This window comes from Sapajus apella, unplaced genomic scaffold (assembly GCF_009761245.1).
Source record: "Sapajus apella isolate SASKATOON/1434 unplaced genomic scaffold, GSC_monkey_1.0 scaffold28, whole genome shotgun sequence".
NCBI lineage: Eukaryota > Metazoa > Chordata > Mammalia > Primates > Cebidae > Sapajus > Sapajus apella.
Genome location: NW_022436968.1, coordinates 18,476,581 through 18,495,044, shown reverse-complemented (window position 1 = coordinate 18,495,044; position 18,464 = coordinate 18,476,581). Strand labels below are relative to the sequence as shown.

The following is an 18,464-nucleotide window of genomic DNA, read 5'->3' as shown; positions in this document are numbered from 1 at the left end:
TTTGACTGCTAGTTATAGTACTTTCATAGATAAAAGATTTGTTTTCCAATTTATATGTGCTAATTAGAACCATTGTAATTTATGACCTCCCAATTGAATAATTGAATGATTTTATAGAAATAACACAGTAAATACTGTGAGTAGAGAAAAAGCCAAGAAGTAGAAGAGAGAACAGGGGAGTGAGTTTTGAGTATTGTGAAAAACAGTGGGTTTGGCAGAGTTCACTGGTGTTTAAAAATGAACTAATGTGATATAGTAATACAGTTTTGCATTTTTTTACTTAATATTATAATGTGTACATTTTTTCTTGTTGTGAAAATTTTTCAAAAACGTGAGTTTTAAAATCAATTGTATAGCATTCCATAGTTTGGATTTACTATAATGATTTACCCTGTACCCTTATTGTTAGACATTTAAATTGCTTATAATTTTTTTGTAACTATGAACAAGTAAAGATAAACAATTTAAGTCTTTAAAAAGTGAATTACTGTAGTGAGCACAGAAGCTACATGTTAGAATATAGAGTATTACTGGAGAGAACGTTGAGGTAGCAGAGATAGTATTTTGAGTTTTCCTCTAAAATAAGGAAGATGATGATCCTATAGAAAGTAGTGGAATGAAGCAATTAATAGCTTATAAAATTTGGACATTGGTTGTGTACTTAAGAAAATTAAAGCAGTATATAGTATTGCTGGTTTACATAAACTAGTACAGTAACGTAAATGTGGATAATTTACATTTTCTTCCTTAGGTGTACATATGTACTTTACGTTTCATATATTTATTGATGTCTAAATCGTACTTTTTTTTTTTTTTTTTTTTTTGAGGCAGTCTCACTCCGTCACCAGGCGCCAGGCTGGAGTGCAGTGGCACAACCTCGGCTCACTGGCAACCTCCACCTCCCGGGTTCAAGCAATTCTCCTGCCTCAGCCTCCCGAGTATATGGGACTACAGGCGCGCGCCACCACGCCCAGCTAATTTTTTTGTATTTTTAATAGAGATAGGGTTTCACCATCTTGGCCAGGATGGTCTTGATCTCTTGACCTCGTGATCTGCCCGCCTCAGCCTCCCAAAGTGCTGGTGTGAGCCACCGCACCCGGCCCATACTGATTTTTTTTTTTTTTTTTTCCCAGATCTGTACAACTTTATTTTTTTTCTTTTCCTTTTTTTTTTTTTTTTAAATGCATTTACTGATTTTTAAGTAGTGAAATGACATTTTATTTTTGTTTGGAAAACAAATCCTTCACTTTAAATTGGTTCATTGTTTTCTAATAGAGTTTTGTAGTATGAAACTGTTCAGTTTAGAAAAGAAATGCATACAAATTTCTGTTTAAATATGCATATGCTTTTACTGTGCTTATTGTATGTCTCTTGATTTACAGGCCTTTTTGCAAATGTGTAATTTGCCTATCAAAGTAGTTTGTAGGGCAAATGCAGAATATATGTCTCCCTCTGGTAAGTGTGTGTTTTTTTCTTCTCTGTTAATATTATGGATTGATAAAATTATAGTGATAGTCCAGTTTGTATCTACATGTTAAAATGTCTGATTTTTTGTTTACCCTTTGAAGAATCTTTCCATGGTTTTAGAAAGTAGCAGTTGCAAATTTGACAATCTTGGGGTCAGCATATCTATGCGTTTCAACTCTGGTCAGAGATGGTTACTGACATTTGTGGAAATAATTTTAATAGTAAGGGAATTGTTTTAAATAGTAAATGTTAAGGAAATACATGATCTCAGATTTCCCTAGTCTTAATGTATATAAGACTTTCCTTTTGAGAAAACAAATTTTAGTAATAATGAATCCATTTATTATTCAACACATTTCTCTAAATTATATTCTCTCATAATATAGGTGGAAAAAGCGAGATTGTAGAAAAATTAATTTGTCATTAGATCTTGAAGTCATCACTGAATTTGTTTTCTAATTATTTTTTCTAATGCTTTATTTTAACAGGTTTTGAGATGCGTTAGCCTTTCTATTTTTTATAATCAGTATTATCTTTCTGTCAGTAGATTACTGTTTTAAATAAATAATTCAAATAATTTTTAATATAAAAATGTGTTACAAAGCTGATAAATAAATGTTATATATAATTGCCATGGATGTTTATTGTAATTATGATTTTGTTGGAGCAATGATAGCAAATAGAATTATTCCTTTTTGAATAAATCATTAAATATAACTGATTGGTATAAGTGTGTAACATTGCTTTTTAGAGAGACATTTATCTTTTCATTTTGATATGATAATTTAAGAGTGCTTTGTGTTAAACTTTTTTTTTTTTGCCTTGAGTTCTTAAGTGTGGTAGTAATTGTTAAAAGATATGAAGACACCCCCTTTGTATATACTGAATATTCTTTTATATAAATTTATGTGGTTTTAGGGATTTATGAATATGCATTTAGAAAACATTTCCATAAAATAATTTCTAGGCTTATAAACATAAACATATTTTAGATCTTGGAGGCCATTCATTGACTCATTTTTGTGTTGATTTTAAACATAGATTTTTATGAACTACAGAATTCTGGAGAAATAAGTTATATTGTGTTCTGTCCATCCTTTTCCTCTCTCTAGTCATACAAAAAGAGTTTATATATTTATGTACAAAAGTTAGTAATCTAATACTAAAGTTCAAATATTTGGCAAATGAGAAATCAATATAGTTCGTCTATCTGTTTCCTAAAAATACTTAGTGTCACTTAGGTAGATATCTATTTTCTTTTTATAGATTGTGCAAAGGACAAAGATAAATATTTTAGAGACATACAAAATATATACATTCTTTCAGAGGAGGAGTCTCCTGTAGGTAGATGAGAACGGCATTTTCTAATAAGATATTTAAATTTCATCATATCTCAGATTAGTATTCTTTTCATTTAACGATTTGAGATGATCAGGGAAATGTTTTTTTATTGTATTTGCTTCTTTGATCTTGTGGTAGATTTTTAAAGCAGAGAGCATGGAATAGTCAGAAGACCACTTGGTTTAAACTCTTATTTCCTGAAGAGTTGGAAATCTTTAAACCTTCTGTGACTTTGTCACATATTAACTATTTCCTTGAGAAATTTCAGTTCTCTGAGACTCAGCGATTTTATCTATAATATAAGGGAGTTGGGTTGGATGACATCCAAGTTCCTATTTTTTGTATTCTTTGAATCTGCCAACTTGCTTGACAACATATTCTTGCTTTCTTTAGAAATAAAAATTTTAAAAGTGATTATTCTGTCTAAGATGGTAACAAAGCCCTCAGTTTTCTTATATGACCTTTGATTGGTACCAGAAAATAACTGTCTTACTGTGTTTTTGCCTGATACCTGCAATTATAAGGATATAACATTGGCTCCATTGTCATTAAGCAGGCTAGTAACAGAAAACATTATTCACTTCTAATTTGTTATCTTTATTTTTATATATCTCTTAATATTTAGATATATATAAGATGAATACTCAGTTGACTATCCACACTTCTTTCTTGCTTCAGACTTGACAATGCTCAATGTATTTTTAAGAAAAGAAATAAAATACCCTTTTTTCCCAAGAACCTGACACTGGTGATTAAAAATGAGAAATATGCTTTGCTTTAAAAATATTGTACTCCGAATACTCTTTGGTCTAGGTACCAAATAGTTTTCATTCTCAGATCATTTTATCTCAGGGGACCTGTAATAATTCTGGTAGTATGGTAGTTACAAAGATTTTATCCCAGGTTAAAAAAACAATATGGCCTAATGCTTAACCAGATAAATTTTTTTTTTTTTTTTTTTGCAAGATTTATAAACCAATAGAAGGAAGGAATGCAGAACTGGCAACAGGGAAATATCTTCTCAATACATCTATTGACTTGTTGTGTTCCAAAAAGCCTGCCTTCCCTTTGTAATGTATGTTGTCCTATGGATGCAGATGAAGCTTTTGTTAGGGCTGTGCATTTCATCAGCTACTCCTAGGCTGACTGGGCCAGAGAGGAGTGAATCTATTTAAAAGGAGCAGGAAGAAACCTGCTGTTAGTGTGAACTCTATTTGAACTAGGTCTGACAGCAGTCTTCATTCTTTAGCATTTAGAGTAGACCCTTGCTATTTGGAGATTATTTTGTTCTCTCATCTCTAATAATTCCATCAAGTATTAGTATTTGTTAAAGTTAAACATTCCCTTTTTAATGGGGCATTGTCTATAGAAGCTATCTTTTATAAATATACTATTATTTTTTCCCACATGTTGGGAACATACTCTATTATAACTCACCAATTAGCATGCCTTCAAAATTGTTAATTCTTTTAATTCTTTCTATTTTGAGTCAAAGACATTTATTAATACACAATTACTTGCTTAAAATGTTGATCTAAATGGATATCAAAGACTTAAAAGATGTAAAAGGATTTCTTAAATGTAGTTTGCAATATAGATTGATCACCGTACTCAGAAAAGAAAGCCCAGTTAAGTTTCTTTGAAATTTATCAGTGGTCATGTACCAGTGCCCTGGCTTGGTTCATGTAATTTGGATAATTAATATTTGCTGCTATATGGTGATATGTTCTTGTTGGCTCTGAAAAGAGAATGTTGTGTGATCTGTTATATCTAAATGAGAACTCTAGAAATGAATTTACTTGTTCTCCTTTTCTAAAATTGGTTAGTAATCAGTGTTTAAAATTTATCAAATTTAATGTACATATCTAACAAAAATTTTCAAAAGTTATACTTTTATGAAATCACTATTAATAAACATCATATCTGAGTTCTGTGGGTTTTTTTATTATCACAAACTTTAACTTACTCAAAGTATTTTTATACTTTTTTTTTTCTTTCAACAGGTAAAGTACCTTTTATTCATGTGGGAAATCAAGTAGTATCAGAACTTGGTCCAATAGTCCAATTTGTTAAAGCCAAGGTAATAAAAAAGATATTAAATGCATTTGATCATAGTTACTAAGTCATTCATCATTCTTTAATGTATATTAGCATTTACATTGATTTCAACCTAGTTTTATAAAATGCCAATGCAAACTACTGGAAAATATTTCTGAAGTGTAAGTTAGTATTTTTTCATAATATAATGGCAAAAGAGGTAGCTTTTTTTCTTTGTTCATGTCAAATTTATTAAAGGTATGTAATTTTAAAATGTAGTCTAAAGAGATGGTTTAATCTTTACAAAATGGTAGACAATTTTGTAACTTATGCTTATGAGAACTGTGGTCATAAATGAAAACTATTAGGTTTTGAAGTCTGGCTGACCTTTGAAAAGGGAGATAAAGGATATGTTTGGCCGGGCGCGGTGGCTCACGCCTGTAATCCCAGCACTTTGAGCGGCTGAGGTGGGTGGATCACGAGGTCAAGAGATCGAGACCATCCTGGTCAACACGGTGAAACCCCGTCTCTACTAAAAAACTACAAAAAAAAAATTAGCTGGGCATGGTGGCGCGTGCCTGTAATCCCAGCTACTCAGGAGGCTGAGGCAGGGGAATTGCCTGAACCCAGGAGGTGGAGGTTGCGGTGAGCCGAGATCGCACCATTGCACTCCAGCTTGGGTAACAAGAGTGAAACTCAGTCTCAAAAAAAAAAAAAAAAAAAGGATATGTTTGAAGTTGAATGTATTTATCCATTCTAATGATTCTGCTTTTCATTTATTCAGTTTAGATTTTAATCGTTTTCCAAAACCATTAACAGTTTTGGAAACATCCTTTCAGACTTTTCTTTTTGCATATATGGAAAAACCTAGATCATACTAGTATGTGTTATTTTGCAACATACCTTTTAAAAGCATAAATAGTTTGGAAATTCTTCTACATTAATAGCTGTAGATATATATCATCCTTTCACATTGTTGTATAGTATTCTACTGTATTGGATATTTTATTATTATTTTTTCTTCAACACACTCCCCCTGTATTAGATATATTATAATTTTATTTACTTAAATGTATTGAAGGGCATTTAGGTCATGACCAATTTTTTGCTATTCTAGAATACTAAGATAAATTGTCTTGTATGTATACCTTTGTACACTGTCTCTCTCCTTAGAATAAATTCCTAAGAGTAGTATTGGGATGTCATAGTTTATGTACTTTTTTTTTTTTTTTTTTAAGATGGAGTCTTGCTCTGTTGCCCAGGCTGGAGTTCAGTTGTGCAATTTCAGCTCACTGCAACCTCTGCCTCCTGGGTTCAAGCGATTCTTCTGCCTCAGCCTCCCAGGTAGCTGGGACTACAGGCATGCACCACTAATTTTTGTATTTTTAGTAGAGACGGGGTTTCACCATATTGGCCAGGCTGGTCTCAAACTCCTGACCTGGTGATCAGCCCACCTCCACCTCCCAAAGTGCTGGGATTGCAGGCATGAGTCATCATTCCTGGCCAGGTTATGTGCTTTTTAAATCTTGCAATAGACTGCCAGATTGAACTAAATGTTATACCATTTTATGTATCTCCTAGTTACTATAGTGTATTAGAATTTTTAAATAAGCGGGGGTTTCCCCCTTATTTTTACTAACAGTATTTTTTTCATCTTTGACCACACATCAGTCTTTTTGGCATTTCCTTTATTTCTAATAAGGTTAATCTCTTAAACAAGGTTTGTTAATCATTCTGTGTTTTTCTTTGTGAAGTAATTGATAATGTAATTTTCTCTATTGAAAGATACAATAATGAAAAATAAGTACATACTAATATTTTATAGTGATAACAGAGTATTAAATAGGCTTTTATATAAAATAATTTTTAGGGGGCATTTTGGAAATTTAATTCATTGTATAGTTGCATGTTATATTATTGGTTAGTAAGATAACTGAAAGTTTTTGTACATTTAATATGACCTTCTTTTAAATTTTTTAAAATTCCCTGTAGGGTCATTCTCTTAGTGATGGGCTGGATGAAGTCCAAAAAGCAGAAATGAAAGCTTACATGGAATTAGTCAACAATATGCTGTTGACTGCAGAGGTAAAATACTAGATGATATGACTTGAAAATAAGCCTTTTCTCCCATCCTCCTAAAATAGAATCTTTCTTAGGGGTTAAAGTTATTGAGAAACGGGAAAAACAGTCAAGTAATTCTAGAGCTGGGATGGCTACCTAAATTATTTGGTAACATTATCTTTGAACAAAATACTTGACATTTTCAGTTCTAGTTTTTCTGTTTATAAAAAGGGGTGATTCTTGCCTACTCATTATTTTACTTTGGCCTTTGGAATTTACTTAAATAATAACTGTAAAACACTTTAATGGTATTCAGACATGTATTGTGTGGGTAAAAAATATTTTTATAAAGTATTGTTATTACATTTGATAATTCTATATAGCAGCTAAGGAAAACAAACCCCAATGCATGTGACTTATGAAATTAGCTTATAAAAAATTGCCTTGGCAAGTAATAACTTTCTTTATCCTTTTTCTCTTTGGTATTCTAAAGTTTAGTGACTGTTTTTTTGTTCCTAGTTGTATCTTCAGTGGTGTGATGAAGCTACAGTAGGGGAGGTGAGTGGTTCTGTAGCATTTATCTTAATTAAAATTTAATGAGAAAACACTTTTGCTCAGAATCGTAAGTCCCTGCTCATAAATGAAACATTGTGGTTTATACCATTAGTGATAATAGTTTTTCACTTACTTTAATTTTGCTTGCACATACATTTTAGGGAAGCTATATGTCATTGTTTGATATAACGGGTTGCAAAGTACATAAAAATTTATATATTTTTAAAGGGCATGGCTTAAAATTTTAATTTTTTAGATTGCAAGCTGTGTATTTTTTTCAGATTGCTCTATTTATGTTCTTTGAAAATATATTTCTTTTAGAATTCTATTTGTAAAAACAGGCATTGTTTTTAGGAAGGATCATCTTTTTAACAAAATCTTTTTGCTTTAGATCACTCATGCTAGGTATGGATCTCCTTACCCTTGGCCTCTGAATCATATTTTGGCTTATCAGAAACAGTGGGAGGTCAAACGTAAGATGAAAGCTATTGGATGGGGAAAGAAGACTCTGGACCAGGTCAGTTCAGGTTGAAGTTGACAAAACCCTCAACTTTTATACATTAAAAGAATCATTATTTGTATCGATACTCCTTTTAAAGAAAAGCTTTTAATAATATAATATTTGCAAGAAAACCATTTGCTATTATTTTCACTAACATAATTTTATTTTTTAAAAAATCATACATGCTTGTTGTAAAGCAGATGATATACTGCAGATAAGTGTAAAAAAGCAATAAAACTTGTCTGAAATCTCATCACCTAGAAATTACCACCCTTAACTATTTGGAGAGCCCTCTTCTAGATGTTTCTTAGTAACATTTTCTCAAGTGGAATAATATTATGCCTGCTACTGTATAACCTGAGGATTTTTTTTTTTTTTAATTGAACAATGCATTGTGGGCACCTTTTATGTCACTAAATATAGATCTGCAGCATCAGGGCTTTAAAAAAAAAGCCCTGTGAATACAGTGCTTCATATATCCTTTTTTTTTTTCTTTTTCTTTTTGCTGTTAAAGTAGCAAAACTTAAAAATACATATCTTGTCCACAAGCATCATTAAGTTAATTAATGTTTGTCTTTTCCAAGGCTACCCTTAATACTAGCCAGTCATCTCACTGATGTGTACCATTGGCCACAAGGGGGTTTCACTAAATGAATAGGGATAGAATAAATAAAAATCTCTCTCCACTAGTGGGAAAACAACTGAAATGCTTTTACTCATGGTGGGTCAGTGGTGTTACCTTTATTAAGCAGATTTTTTGGTATATGCAAAGCCATTTGAATATATGGATTCAAGAAAACACTTTTGTTCTTGACAAAATCCTTATAAGTAACTTAAATCTACTTGTATTTTAAAGGAAATTCACTCAAAATTTCTATTTCATATATAGAAAGTATTTCATATATATGTGGTCTATAGTCTTATTAAAATATAAAAGGTTAACCTGAATTTATATTTTTTTATTATAAACTGTGATACAAGTTATGTTTTAGATACTTTTTATTGTTTTACTAATTTAAATATTTTTCTTTGGGGCTCATTGCCTGTGTTAGGTCTTAGAGGATGTAGACCAGTGCTGTCAAGCTCTCTCTCAAAGACTGGGAACACAACTGTATTTCTTCAATAAGCAGTAAGAAAGTTTACTTTTTCAAAGTTAATTTTCTGTACTGTTAGGTTGCAAATTTCTTTATTTCATAAAAGAATTGCTTTTTCAAGAAAAGATTGTTGTTTGTATAATTTTTGTACTCAAATATTTTTGTAGCACTTCTTTACTGTCAGGCACAGTGCTAGGCTCTAGGAGACTTAAGTTTTCTAAAATGTGGTCTTGTTAAGAATTGCTCGTAAAGGCAGTCATGTAAATTAGTCATTTATGATAAGTTTTTTTTTTTTTTTTTCTTTTGAGATGGAGTCTTGCTTTGTTGCCAGGCTGGAGTACAATGGCATGATCTCAGCTCACTGCAACCTCCACCTCCTGGGTTCAAGCATTTCTCCTGCCTCAGTCTCTCGAGTATCTGGCACTACTGTGTGCGTCACCCTGCCCAGCTAATTTTTGTATTTTTAGTAGAGACAGGGTTTCACCATGTTTGCCAGGATGGTCTTGATCTCGTGACCTCAAGTGATCTTGCCTTGACCTCCCAAAATGCTGGGATTATAAGTGTGAGCCATTGCATCCAGCCTCATATGATAAGGTTTTAATGAGGTAGTTCAAGGTGCTATAAATGGAACTACAAAATCTTAACAAAATTCTAAACTTGTAAAGTACTATACAACATGAAGAATAGTAAGTTACTGTTAATGCAACTATAGTTTTCTATGTAGGAAGATACCTGGAGGACTAGAAGAGTCAATAAAACTAAATAGTAAAAAATGTTGTTTGATAGACAAGCACTGTTATGAACTTATCTTTTAAATGTTAATGAAAATATTTGTAAAACACAGAAATTAATATAAAGGATATAGGTTAAATATATGTGTATATATGTAAATTGAATAATGTTTCATTGACAGATTTACTTTTGCAATTTTGAAAAGAATCTAATGAAGGCAAAGAATGAATTTTCCTTTGTTAAAAAATTATAATTTTAATACATCCGAATCAGCTATCCTATGATCCAGTGTAAGATGGGCTTAAAGCATTTTAATCTCAAGACTTTGCCTAGAAAGTAACCTTTTCTTGGCATTTTAATAAAAATTACATGCTTTTTAGATTAATAATTTTAAAAAGGCTTTGCTATTATGTGTTATATCTTCATAAACATTCCTGTTCTATAACCATAGCAAATATATTTGGGTAAAGATAATATTTGTAGTAAAAAAATGACTATAATGATAGTTTGGAAATATTTAAGTTATGTGTACCGTATATAATTGATATTAAAATCTGGGGTCTGTTGATCTTTGAAGCAGAAAGGTCACAGAATTCAAACCGTGAAATTCTGAGAGGTAAAGTTTCTACAATTTTGTTCCTATTTCTAGTGATGTTTGCTATGCAGATTCTATTTTTCAGTCCCTAACACAAGAGAAATGTATCCAGATGTTAGTATTATGTGGTTTCTTTTCTTTCTGATATAGGAATTCTTAGGAATTGAAAAGCTCAGAAGGGGTGTGTTTTATTGAAATGCATTATTCCATTTTACAAGTTAGTTTTGTTATGCACATTGTCTTTGGAGGAGGCCAGGAGAATAGATCTAACTTACTTTCCTTCTCAGTTAAACTCACTGTCATTATGTTAGTAACCAGAGTTTGGCATGTGACTCAGTGGAAATATCAGTTATATTTAAACTTGTAATGAAAACTTCTAACTTAGAGCAGTTGAAACACCAAAGACTTGCTTTTGAGAAACTATTTAACAGATACTATGATGTAGATAGAGTTTTGACATAATTTTCCTTTACATAATACTTAAACATTTTCCCTAAAAATAAGATTAAAGATAAAAGAGATTTAATTTTTAATTTTACTCGATCATTTAATTAATACTGAAATGCAAATAAAGTACATTTAGAAAAAAGTAACTGGTATTTCACTTTGTTGTGCCAACATTTTTCTCATTCCTTTATCTGTAGCAGGAGTCATTACTTTGTGAGATACTGTGCTGAATAGAGCTCTCTTCTAAGACAAGATGCATAGAAGTATACTGCAAGTCAGAGGGTCTGAATTCTATTCTTGGCTCTGACATGTCTCTAAGTTACTCTAATTTCTCTGTGTATGCACCAGTCCCTTACCCCCTAAAATTAGAATTAACTTTCCTTCTAGCTCACCTACTGGGGATGTTGGGAGGATTCATGAAAGAAACCAAATGCTTTTACTTGATGAGAGACAGGAAAAGGGTAGTTAAGGGAGATCTTACAGAAAGAATAATAATTGGGAAAAGAGGCCAAAAATCAAGGGGCTTGATTTACAAAACTTGAGTGATAGTCCTAAAGATAACTTATTAGTGTATAAAGAAAAGATATGTGGATTATTTCTAGTAGTATGAAGAGATAAAAAGTTAATCATATATTGGGAAAGAACAATTAGGAAATACACCCAGACAATATTAATGCTTTTGCAACTAGATGATACTATGAAGGTATCAGAGAGAAGGAAATGTGAAATAATGAATAGGCAAAGCAAAAAAGATGAGTGCCAGAAGAATCTTAAATGGAAAATGATAGAAAAATGTTGAATTTTGCTGTTTTTATTTTGATATTCAAATGAAAAAGACAGTAGATAACCAACGAAACGTGGAAAGAATAATGATGTAAGAAGGCATCAAATTTCCTAAGACTTTAAAAATATATTTGTGGGCTGGGCGCGGTGGCTCAAGCCTGTAATCCCAGCACTTTGGGAGGCCGAGGCGGGTGGATCACGAGGTCAAGAGATCGAGACCATCCTGGCCAACATGGTGAAACCCCATCTCTACTAAAAATACAAAAAAATTAGCTGGGCATGGTGGCGCGTGCCTGTAATCCCAGCTACTCACGAGGCTGAGGCAGGAGAATTGCCTGAACCCAGGAGGTGGAGGTTGCGGTGAGCTGAGATCGCGCCATTGCACTCCAGCCTGGGTAACATGAGTGAAACTCCGTCTCAAAAAAAAAAAAAAAACAAATAAATATATATATATATATATATATATATATATATATTTGTTACCCTGGAATTTTTCAAAATAAAAAGCCTATGAAAATAAATGCAATAATGTATGAAACATCTTAGAGCTCTTAGGAGGGGAATTGCTGTCTATATTTGAATTATAATCACAGACTATTTGGTAAGCAGAGGGGTAGAAAGTTATGTTTTCTCTTCACATAGTATAGCAAGATAATTAAAATTGGAGGTACATGAAGATCTTGACTCGATTAAACAATTCAGTAGAAATACTGGATAAAGTATATATTTTTTGTTCTTGTCTTTTATGTGAATTGGAAATATTTTTCTGAATTTGTTGCTTTTTGTTGTCACGTTTATTGATGTGTAATTTATATTTAGTAAAATTGGTACTTTCATGTGTCCAATTCTATGAATTTTAACAAAGGCATACAATTGTATAATCGTCACCTGTCAACTAAAATATTATTTGTACTTTTTAAAAAGAAAGACTTGTTGGAATCAGTAATTTATATATGTCAGAGTCAGTATAAGGAGTTGCTCAAATTTGGAAAAAATACAAAAAATATGCTTTAAAAGTTAGATGTGTGTGGATTTATACAGTCATGCCCTGTGTGACAACCTTTCAGTCCATGATGGACCAAATATATGATGATGGTCCCTTAAGGTTGTAATATCATATATTTACTGTACCTTGTATATGTTTAGATATGTTTAAATACACTAGTAGTTACCATTGTGTTACAGTTGCCTATACTACTCACTAGTGCAATGTGTTATACAGGTTTGTAGCCTAGGAACAGTAGGCTCTACCATATAGTCTAGGTGCGTAGTAGGCTGTACCATCTAGGTTTGTGTAAGTAGATTCTATGATGTTCACACAGCGAGAAAATTGCCAGACAATGCATTTCTGATTAAATTTCTCAATGCATTGTGAGAATGCATTTCTGATTAAATTTCTCAATGCATTTCTCAATGCATTGTGCATTAAATCAAAGCACAATTGTATGTGCTTTGGTTTAATCTATTGAGTTCTACTTCTGTTGATGTTCTAAAGTAACTTGCCACAAAGTTGCTATCTTTATGTAAAATCAGATCAGTTTTTATATGCTCATGGCCATAGGTAATTCAATACCTCTGGAGTTATGTGGATATATATTTGCAGCAAATAACATTTTGACCACTTCAGGGGTACTTCTGGAGCACTCATTTGAGCATACATTGATACTTGAACTCTTTCAAAGCCTTTATTTATTGATAAAGGGTACCCATCTATACTACAGGAAGATCTATCAGGAAATATATTAACTTTTTCCGGCTCTAGTACAAGAAGCGTAGGGTAGCTGGCACTAAACAAGAATTAGAAAAATAAGCTCTAAGTTGGTAAGATAGGATGTACCTTTTAAGAAATATGTTCAGGGATGTGGAAGAGTTGGTGTTCGTATTATTCTCACCAAGCACCTCAGCTCCACAATCATCCATTCTATATCCTTGTTTTTCATTATTGATTCATCCCTGTGATGATAAGATTATGGTGCTGTTGAGTCCAAGGACCCTTGAGATATTTTTTTAAAAACTGTATTGTTGGCTACCTATTTAAACATGGCCATATATTGCACATTTGACTTTGATTAACACTTCATGAGTGTGTCAAAAGAGTGGAAGGCTTTCAAAAAATTAAATTACTGCTATTAAGAAAATAAAATATCCCACACAACTTAGTCAGGATGGTTTCTTTTTTATTTCATTTATTTATTCAGCAAGTGCTATTTCAGTTCCTTAGATACTGTGCTAAGAACTGGGAATTCAAAGATATATACAGTGTTGCCTTTAAAGAGCTTGGCATGTAATGAGGAAAACAGTTAAGTGAACACAGTTATAATGTGGTATGAGAAGTGTGTCACCTTTTTATTGGTTCATTCAATGCAAATTTATTGAGAACCTGCTTTGTAGCAGGAATTGTTCTAGGTATTGTGGATATAGCAGGAGCCAAGTAGGTGAAGTCCTTTCTCTATAGGACTTTCTGGTAGAGGAGATGCACAATAAGCAAAAAATAAAATTATATAGTATTAATTGCCACATGTAGTATTTAAAAAGGACCTCATGATAAGGAGTGACTATATGTCCACTTTAGTTTGGGTGGTTTGAGGAGACTTTTAAGATGTGCCGTTTAAACCTTCTTCTAAAAAATAAGGAGCCAGTGTGAAGTCCGAAGAAGAGTATAGGCAGCAGGAATAGTTGGAGTCAAGGTCCCCAAATTGGCTTGAGTTTGTTGTTCAAATGCAAGAAGCCAGTTTGGGTTGTGTGCTAAGAATGGTAAGATATGAAGCTAAAGAGGTAGGCAGAGGCCAGATCATCAAGGCTCTGTATGCTTGGTGTAAGGAGTTTGGTATTTTAGTATAAGTAGAACAGAAATCTATTCGAATATTTTGTGCTTAGAGTTGGTGTGATCTTCTGACATGAGCCATTCTGACTATGGTATGGAGAATGAGTAGAAGCAGGAAGACACTTTAGGAGGGTATCGCAGTGCTCTGGGTGAGAGGTGATGGTAGTTGCACTGTGAGATCATAACGAAGAATAGGTAAGTGGTGGCATTCAGGACATATTTTGGAGGCAGTGTCTCACCAGATTTGCTAATGGATATAGCAGGGTAAAAGAAAGGACTCAAGAGTAGCCCCTAGATTTTTGGCCTGAATGGCTGGGTGGATAGTGGTGCCTTTAATTTTGGAAAGTTTGATGGACAAAGAGGTTTGGGATACTGTAAGTTACTGCCATTGAGAACATAAAATATCCCACACATCTTAGGATGCACCACATCCTGCTCCACAGGTACTCTACACCGAAGTGGAGATGTTATGTAGGCATTTGAATGTATGAATCCAGAACTCAGGGGAGACATTAGGACCAGAGATAAATATTTAGGAGTCAGTGGCATCAAGATGGTCTTTAAAGCCGTGGATCTCTAGGAGATTATCAGTAGGATCAAGGCCACATAGCTCATAAGTGGGATTGGGATTCAAATTTGGATTTTTACCAACCCCCAAATTTATTCTGCCAAACCAGATTTCTACAGTATATTTTTACATTTTTGTAGGCTAGTACATTTTCTCAAAAGCTTTATCACTGTGGGACTCAGAGTATTAATTAGCTCATAATTATAATGGCATTTTCTTGTTTTAGTAATATTGCATTAGTAGTTATTTTAATATAATGTAGATTGGTGATGCCCTACTTGTAGATCATTAGTAGTGGGGCAAATTTCATTTTGTTGTTTGTAGTATATAATTAAAGAGAAACAAAAACCCTATAAATTATTATGTTGAAGCCATCCTTATGATTTTGTCTCCTTCAGAAATCGAAGTTACTTTAAATGTGGCAAAATTGAAGTTATGTTGTGTTGTTGATTTATGATTGGGTATCTTTTTTTGATCCTATCACCACAGTGAAATCTTTTGTGCTTTGACAGCACTTTGTTTATATATACTGGCTAATTTTTTATTTTTTTAGAAGAGGTGGGGTTTTTCCATGTTGGTCAGGCTGGTCTTGAACTCCTGACCTCAGGTGATCCGCCTGCCTCAGCCTCCAAAGTTCTGGAATTACAGGCGTGAGCCACCACACTTGGTCAATAAATTGTGTTTATTAAAACAACTTTATAATTTATGTTTCATATCCATGAGAGTATTTTTCTTGTTTTTGTGTCTAGCATCTGGTATAGTTTCTGGCACATTGGAGATCTGTTGTGTTTATTTAGTGACTAAAGTAATGAACTAAATGAATATGATCATTACATCTATATTATTTTAACACAAATATTGTTACTAAAGAAAGCAAGTCACACACTAGCAAATCATATATATATATATATTTTATATAACAGAAACTTTGTTTCTTATGTGGCTTTTTTCTTTTAAATTGATGAATAAAGTGATTTTTAAAACCATATCCACAGGGGTCTTTTAAATATCCACAGGACATTGTTTCTGGGACCCCCACAGATACTAAAATCTGCAGAGTTGAAGTCTCTTATATAAAATGGCATAATTGCTTATGTAAATTTAATGTTATGAGAAAAAAATAAAATTGTGCAGTGTTTGCATATAATCTATGTACATCCTCCTGTATATTTTAAGTCATCAGTAGATAACTTATAATACCCAATACACACAATCTAAATGCTATGCAGTAGTGCAATCTTAAGCCATCCACCCACCTCAGCCTCCCAAATAGCAGGGACTATAGGCATGCACCACCATGCCTGGCTAATTTTTGTAAATATGAGGTTTCACCACGTTGTTCAGGTTGATTGTGAACTCCTGAGCTTAAACAGTCAGCCCATCTGAGCCTCCCAAAGTGCTGGGATTACAGGCATGGACCATCACGTTTGGCCTGTATTGTTATTTCTAATCTTTTAAAATATTTTTGATCTGACGTTGGTTGAACCTGTGAGTATGGGACCTGTAGGTAAAGAGGGCCAACTGGATTTTCTACCATAAGAGTTAAATGCTACTTACTCATGTTACTCTCATTTCTACTTTTAGGCCTACTGAACTTGATGCACTGGTATTTGGCCATCTGTACACCATTCTTACCACACAATTAACAAATGATGAACTTTCTGAAAAGGTGAAAAACTATAGTAACCTCCTTGCTTTCTGTAGGAGAATTGAACAGCACTATTTTGAAGATCGTGGTAAAGGCAGACTGTCATAGAGTTATGTGTTAGTCTCATAAGTCTGATTTTTGACATATGTTTTACTTGAATGTTATATTAGATATTGGTATCAGAATTTTAAAAACCAAATTACTGTTTTTTGAAACCTCAAAACAAATTATACAATGTATCTTATATATGTGCTTTATATTGTTACTTGTGTACACATTAAAATAATTCTGAATTATTTCATTTGATATATTGTATTCTATATCTTGAAATTTTTGTTTCCTTGAAACGTGCACGCATATAAAAATAAAGCTTATACGACTGTATAGATGTTACATTTACTTTCTTTTGATTTTTCTGAAAGTCATTCACTGAATTTTACACATGTAAAATAAACAGTGTCTTTTCTAAGGCAAGTAATTTGTGTTACATACTCCAAGATTCCCTTGCTAGATGCATGGTGAAACTGATAATTGGGAAAAATGTTCTTAGCAAGTGTGCTCTTAGAAAATATGGATGGTTTTAAGGTAATTAAATCTTGGTACAGATTTGACATTTAAGAACATTCTTTATATAGAGACTTAATTGAATTAAAAAACATTTCATTAGAGAGGCTATGGTTTACATTTGATAAAGAAAACGGTTGAGGGACCATTTTGAGACAAGAACATTTTAATAATGTGCTTTTATTCCTTTGTGGGAAAGGGAAGATAGTTTTCACAAAAGTATTGATAGGAATTTTTATGTAAACTCTAAGGATTATATGTTGTGTTCTTTTCAAATTTTCTTGTAGTTTATATCGTATATAGTTTATAGAGCACAGGATGCTCTAAAGAGTCAGATGTAAAAAATTATTTCCTAAAAGTGTCTAGAATAAATAGTACTTTTATATTTTCTTTTTATGTACCAGGGAATTTTAACTCATTTAATCCTTATAAAATAGTATGGCTTTGCAGACACTGCTACCATCTGAAGGCACCTGTGTCAGCCATGGTCAGCCCCATGTTCTCCCACATAGCTGTCAAGGAGGAGCTCCACATCTCCTTTGGGTTGTTTGCAGGCAGAGTTCCAAAGACAGCAGAAAACTTTTGTGCCCTGAGCACTGGAGAGAAAGGATTTGGTTTAAGAGTTCCTGTTTTCACAGAATTATTCCAGGGTTTATATGCCAGGGTGGTTGACTTCATGCCATAAAGGCACTGGGGGCATGACTATCTATGGGGAAAAGTTTGATGACAAGAACTTCATCCTGAAGCATACAGGTCCTGGCATCTTGCCCATGGCAGATGCTGGACACAACACAAATGGTTTCCAATTTTTCATCTGTAGTGCCAAGACTGAAGGCTTTGATAGTAGGCATGTGGTCTTGGGAAAGGTGAGAGAGAGGGTATGACTATCATGGAAGCCATGGAGTGCTTTGGGTTCAAGAATAGCAAGACCAGCAAGAAGATCACCATTGCCAACTGTGAATAACGCTAATAAATTTGAATTTTCTATTATCTTAACTACCAGACCATTCCTTCTGTAGCTCAGGAGAGCAACCTTCCACTCCACTTGTTTGCGATATCCTATAATGTTTGTGCTCTCACAAAGTAGTACTTTGGGTTTCATATTTTTTTCTTATTCCCTTCTACATCTAGCTAGATTGAATGAATAAGTTTATGAGAATAAAAACTAAACAACAAAGACAAAACACTGTGAAGGTTATTATTCCCAGTTTACAGATGAGGAAATGGAGACACAAAAAAGATACTA

At 32.9% G+C, this 18,464-nt stretch overlaps 1 protein-coding gene across 8 annotated transcripts in view; it reads left to right on the top strand.

Moving 5' to 3' along the window:
* Positions 1-17,279, top strand: part of MTX2 (metaxin 2) — a 57,464-nt gene extending 40,185 nt beyond the window's left edge. For 7 of the 8 annotated variants that reach the window (XM_032292870.1, XM_032292867.1, XM_032292865.1 and 4 more), the window contains 7 exons: positions 1,383-1,455; positions 4,812-4,888; positions 6,838-6,930; positions 7,426-7,464; positions 7,853-7,978; positions 9,016-9,092; positions 16,591-17,279. In XM_032292870.1, the coding sequence (XP_032148761.1) occupies positions 1,383-1,455; positions 4,812-4,888; positions 6,838-6,930; positions 7,426-7,464; positions 7,853-7,978; positions 9,016-9,092; positions 16,591-16,762 (657 nt within the window). In that variant the 3' untranslated portion in view covers positions 16,763-17,279. The remainder of the gene's footprint in view (positions 1-1,382; positions 1,456-4,811; positions 4,889-6,837; positions 6,931-7,425; positions 7,465-7,852; positions 7,979-9,015; positions 9,093-16,590) is intronic. The other variant, XM_032292863.1, reaches the window with a different exon arrangement.
* The last annotated feature ends 1,185 nt before the right edge of the window (positions 17,280-18,464 follow it).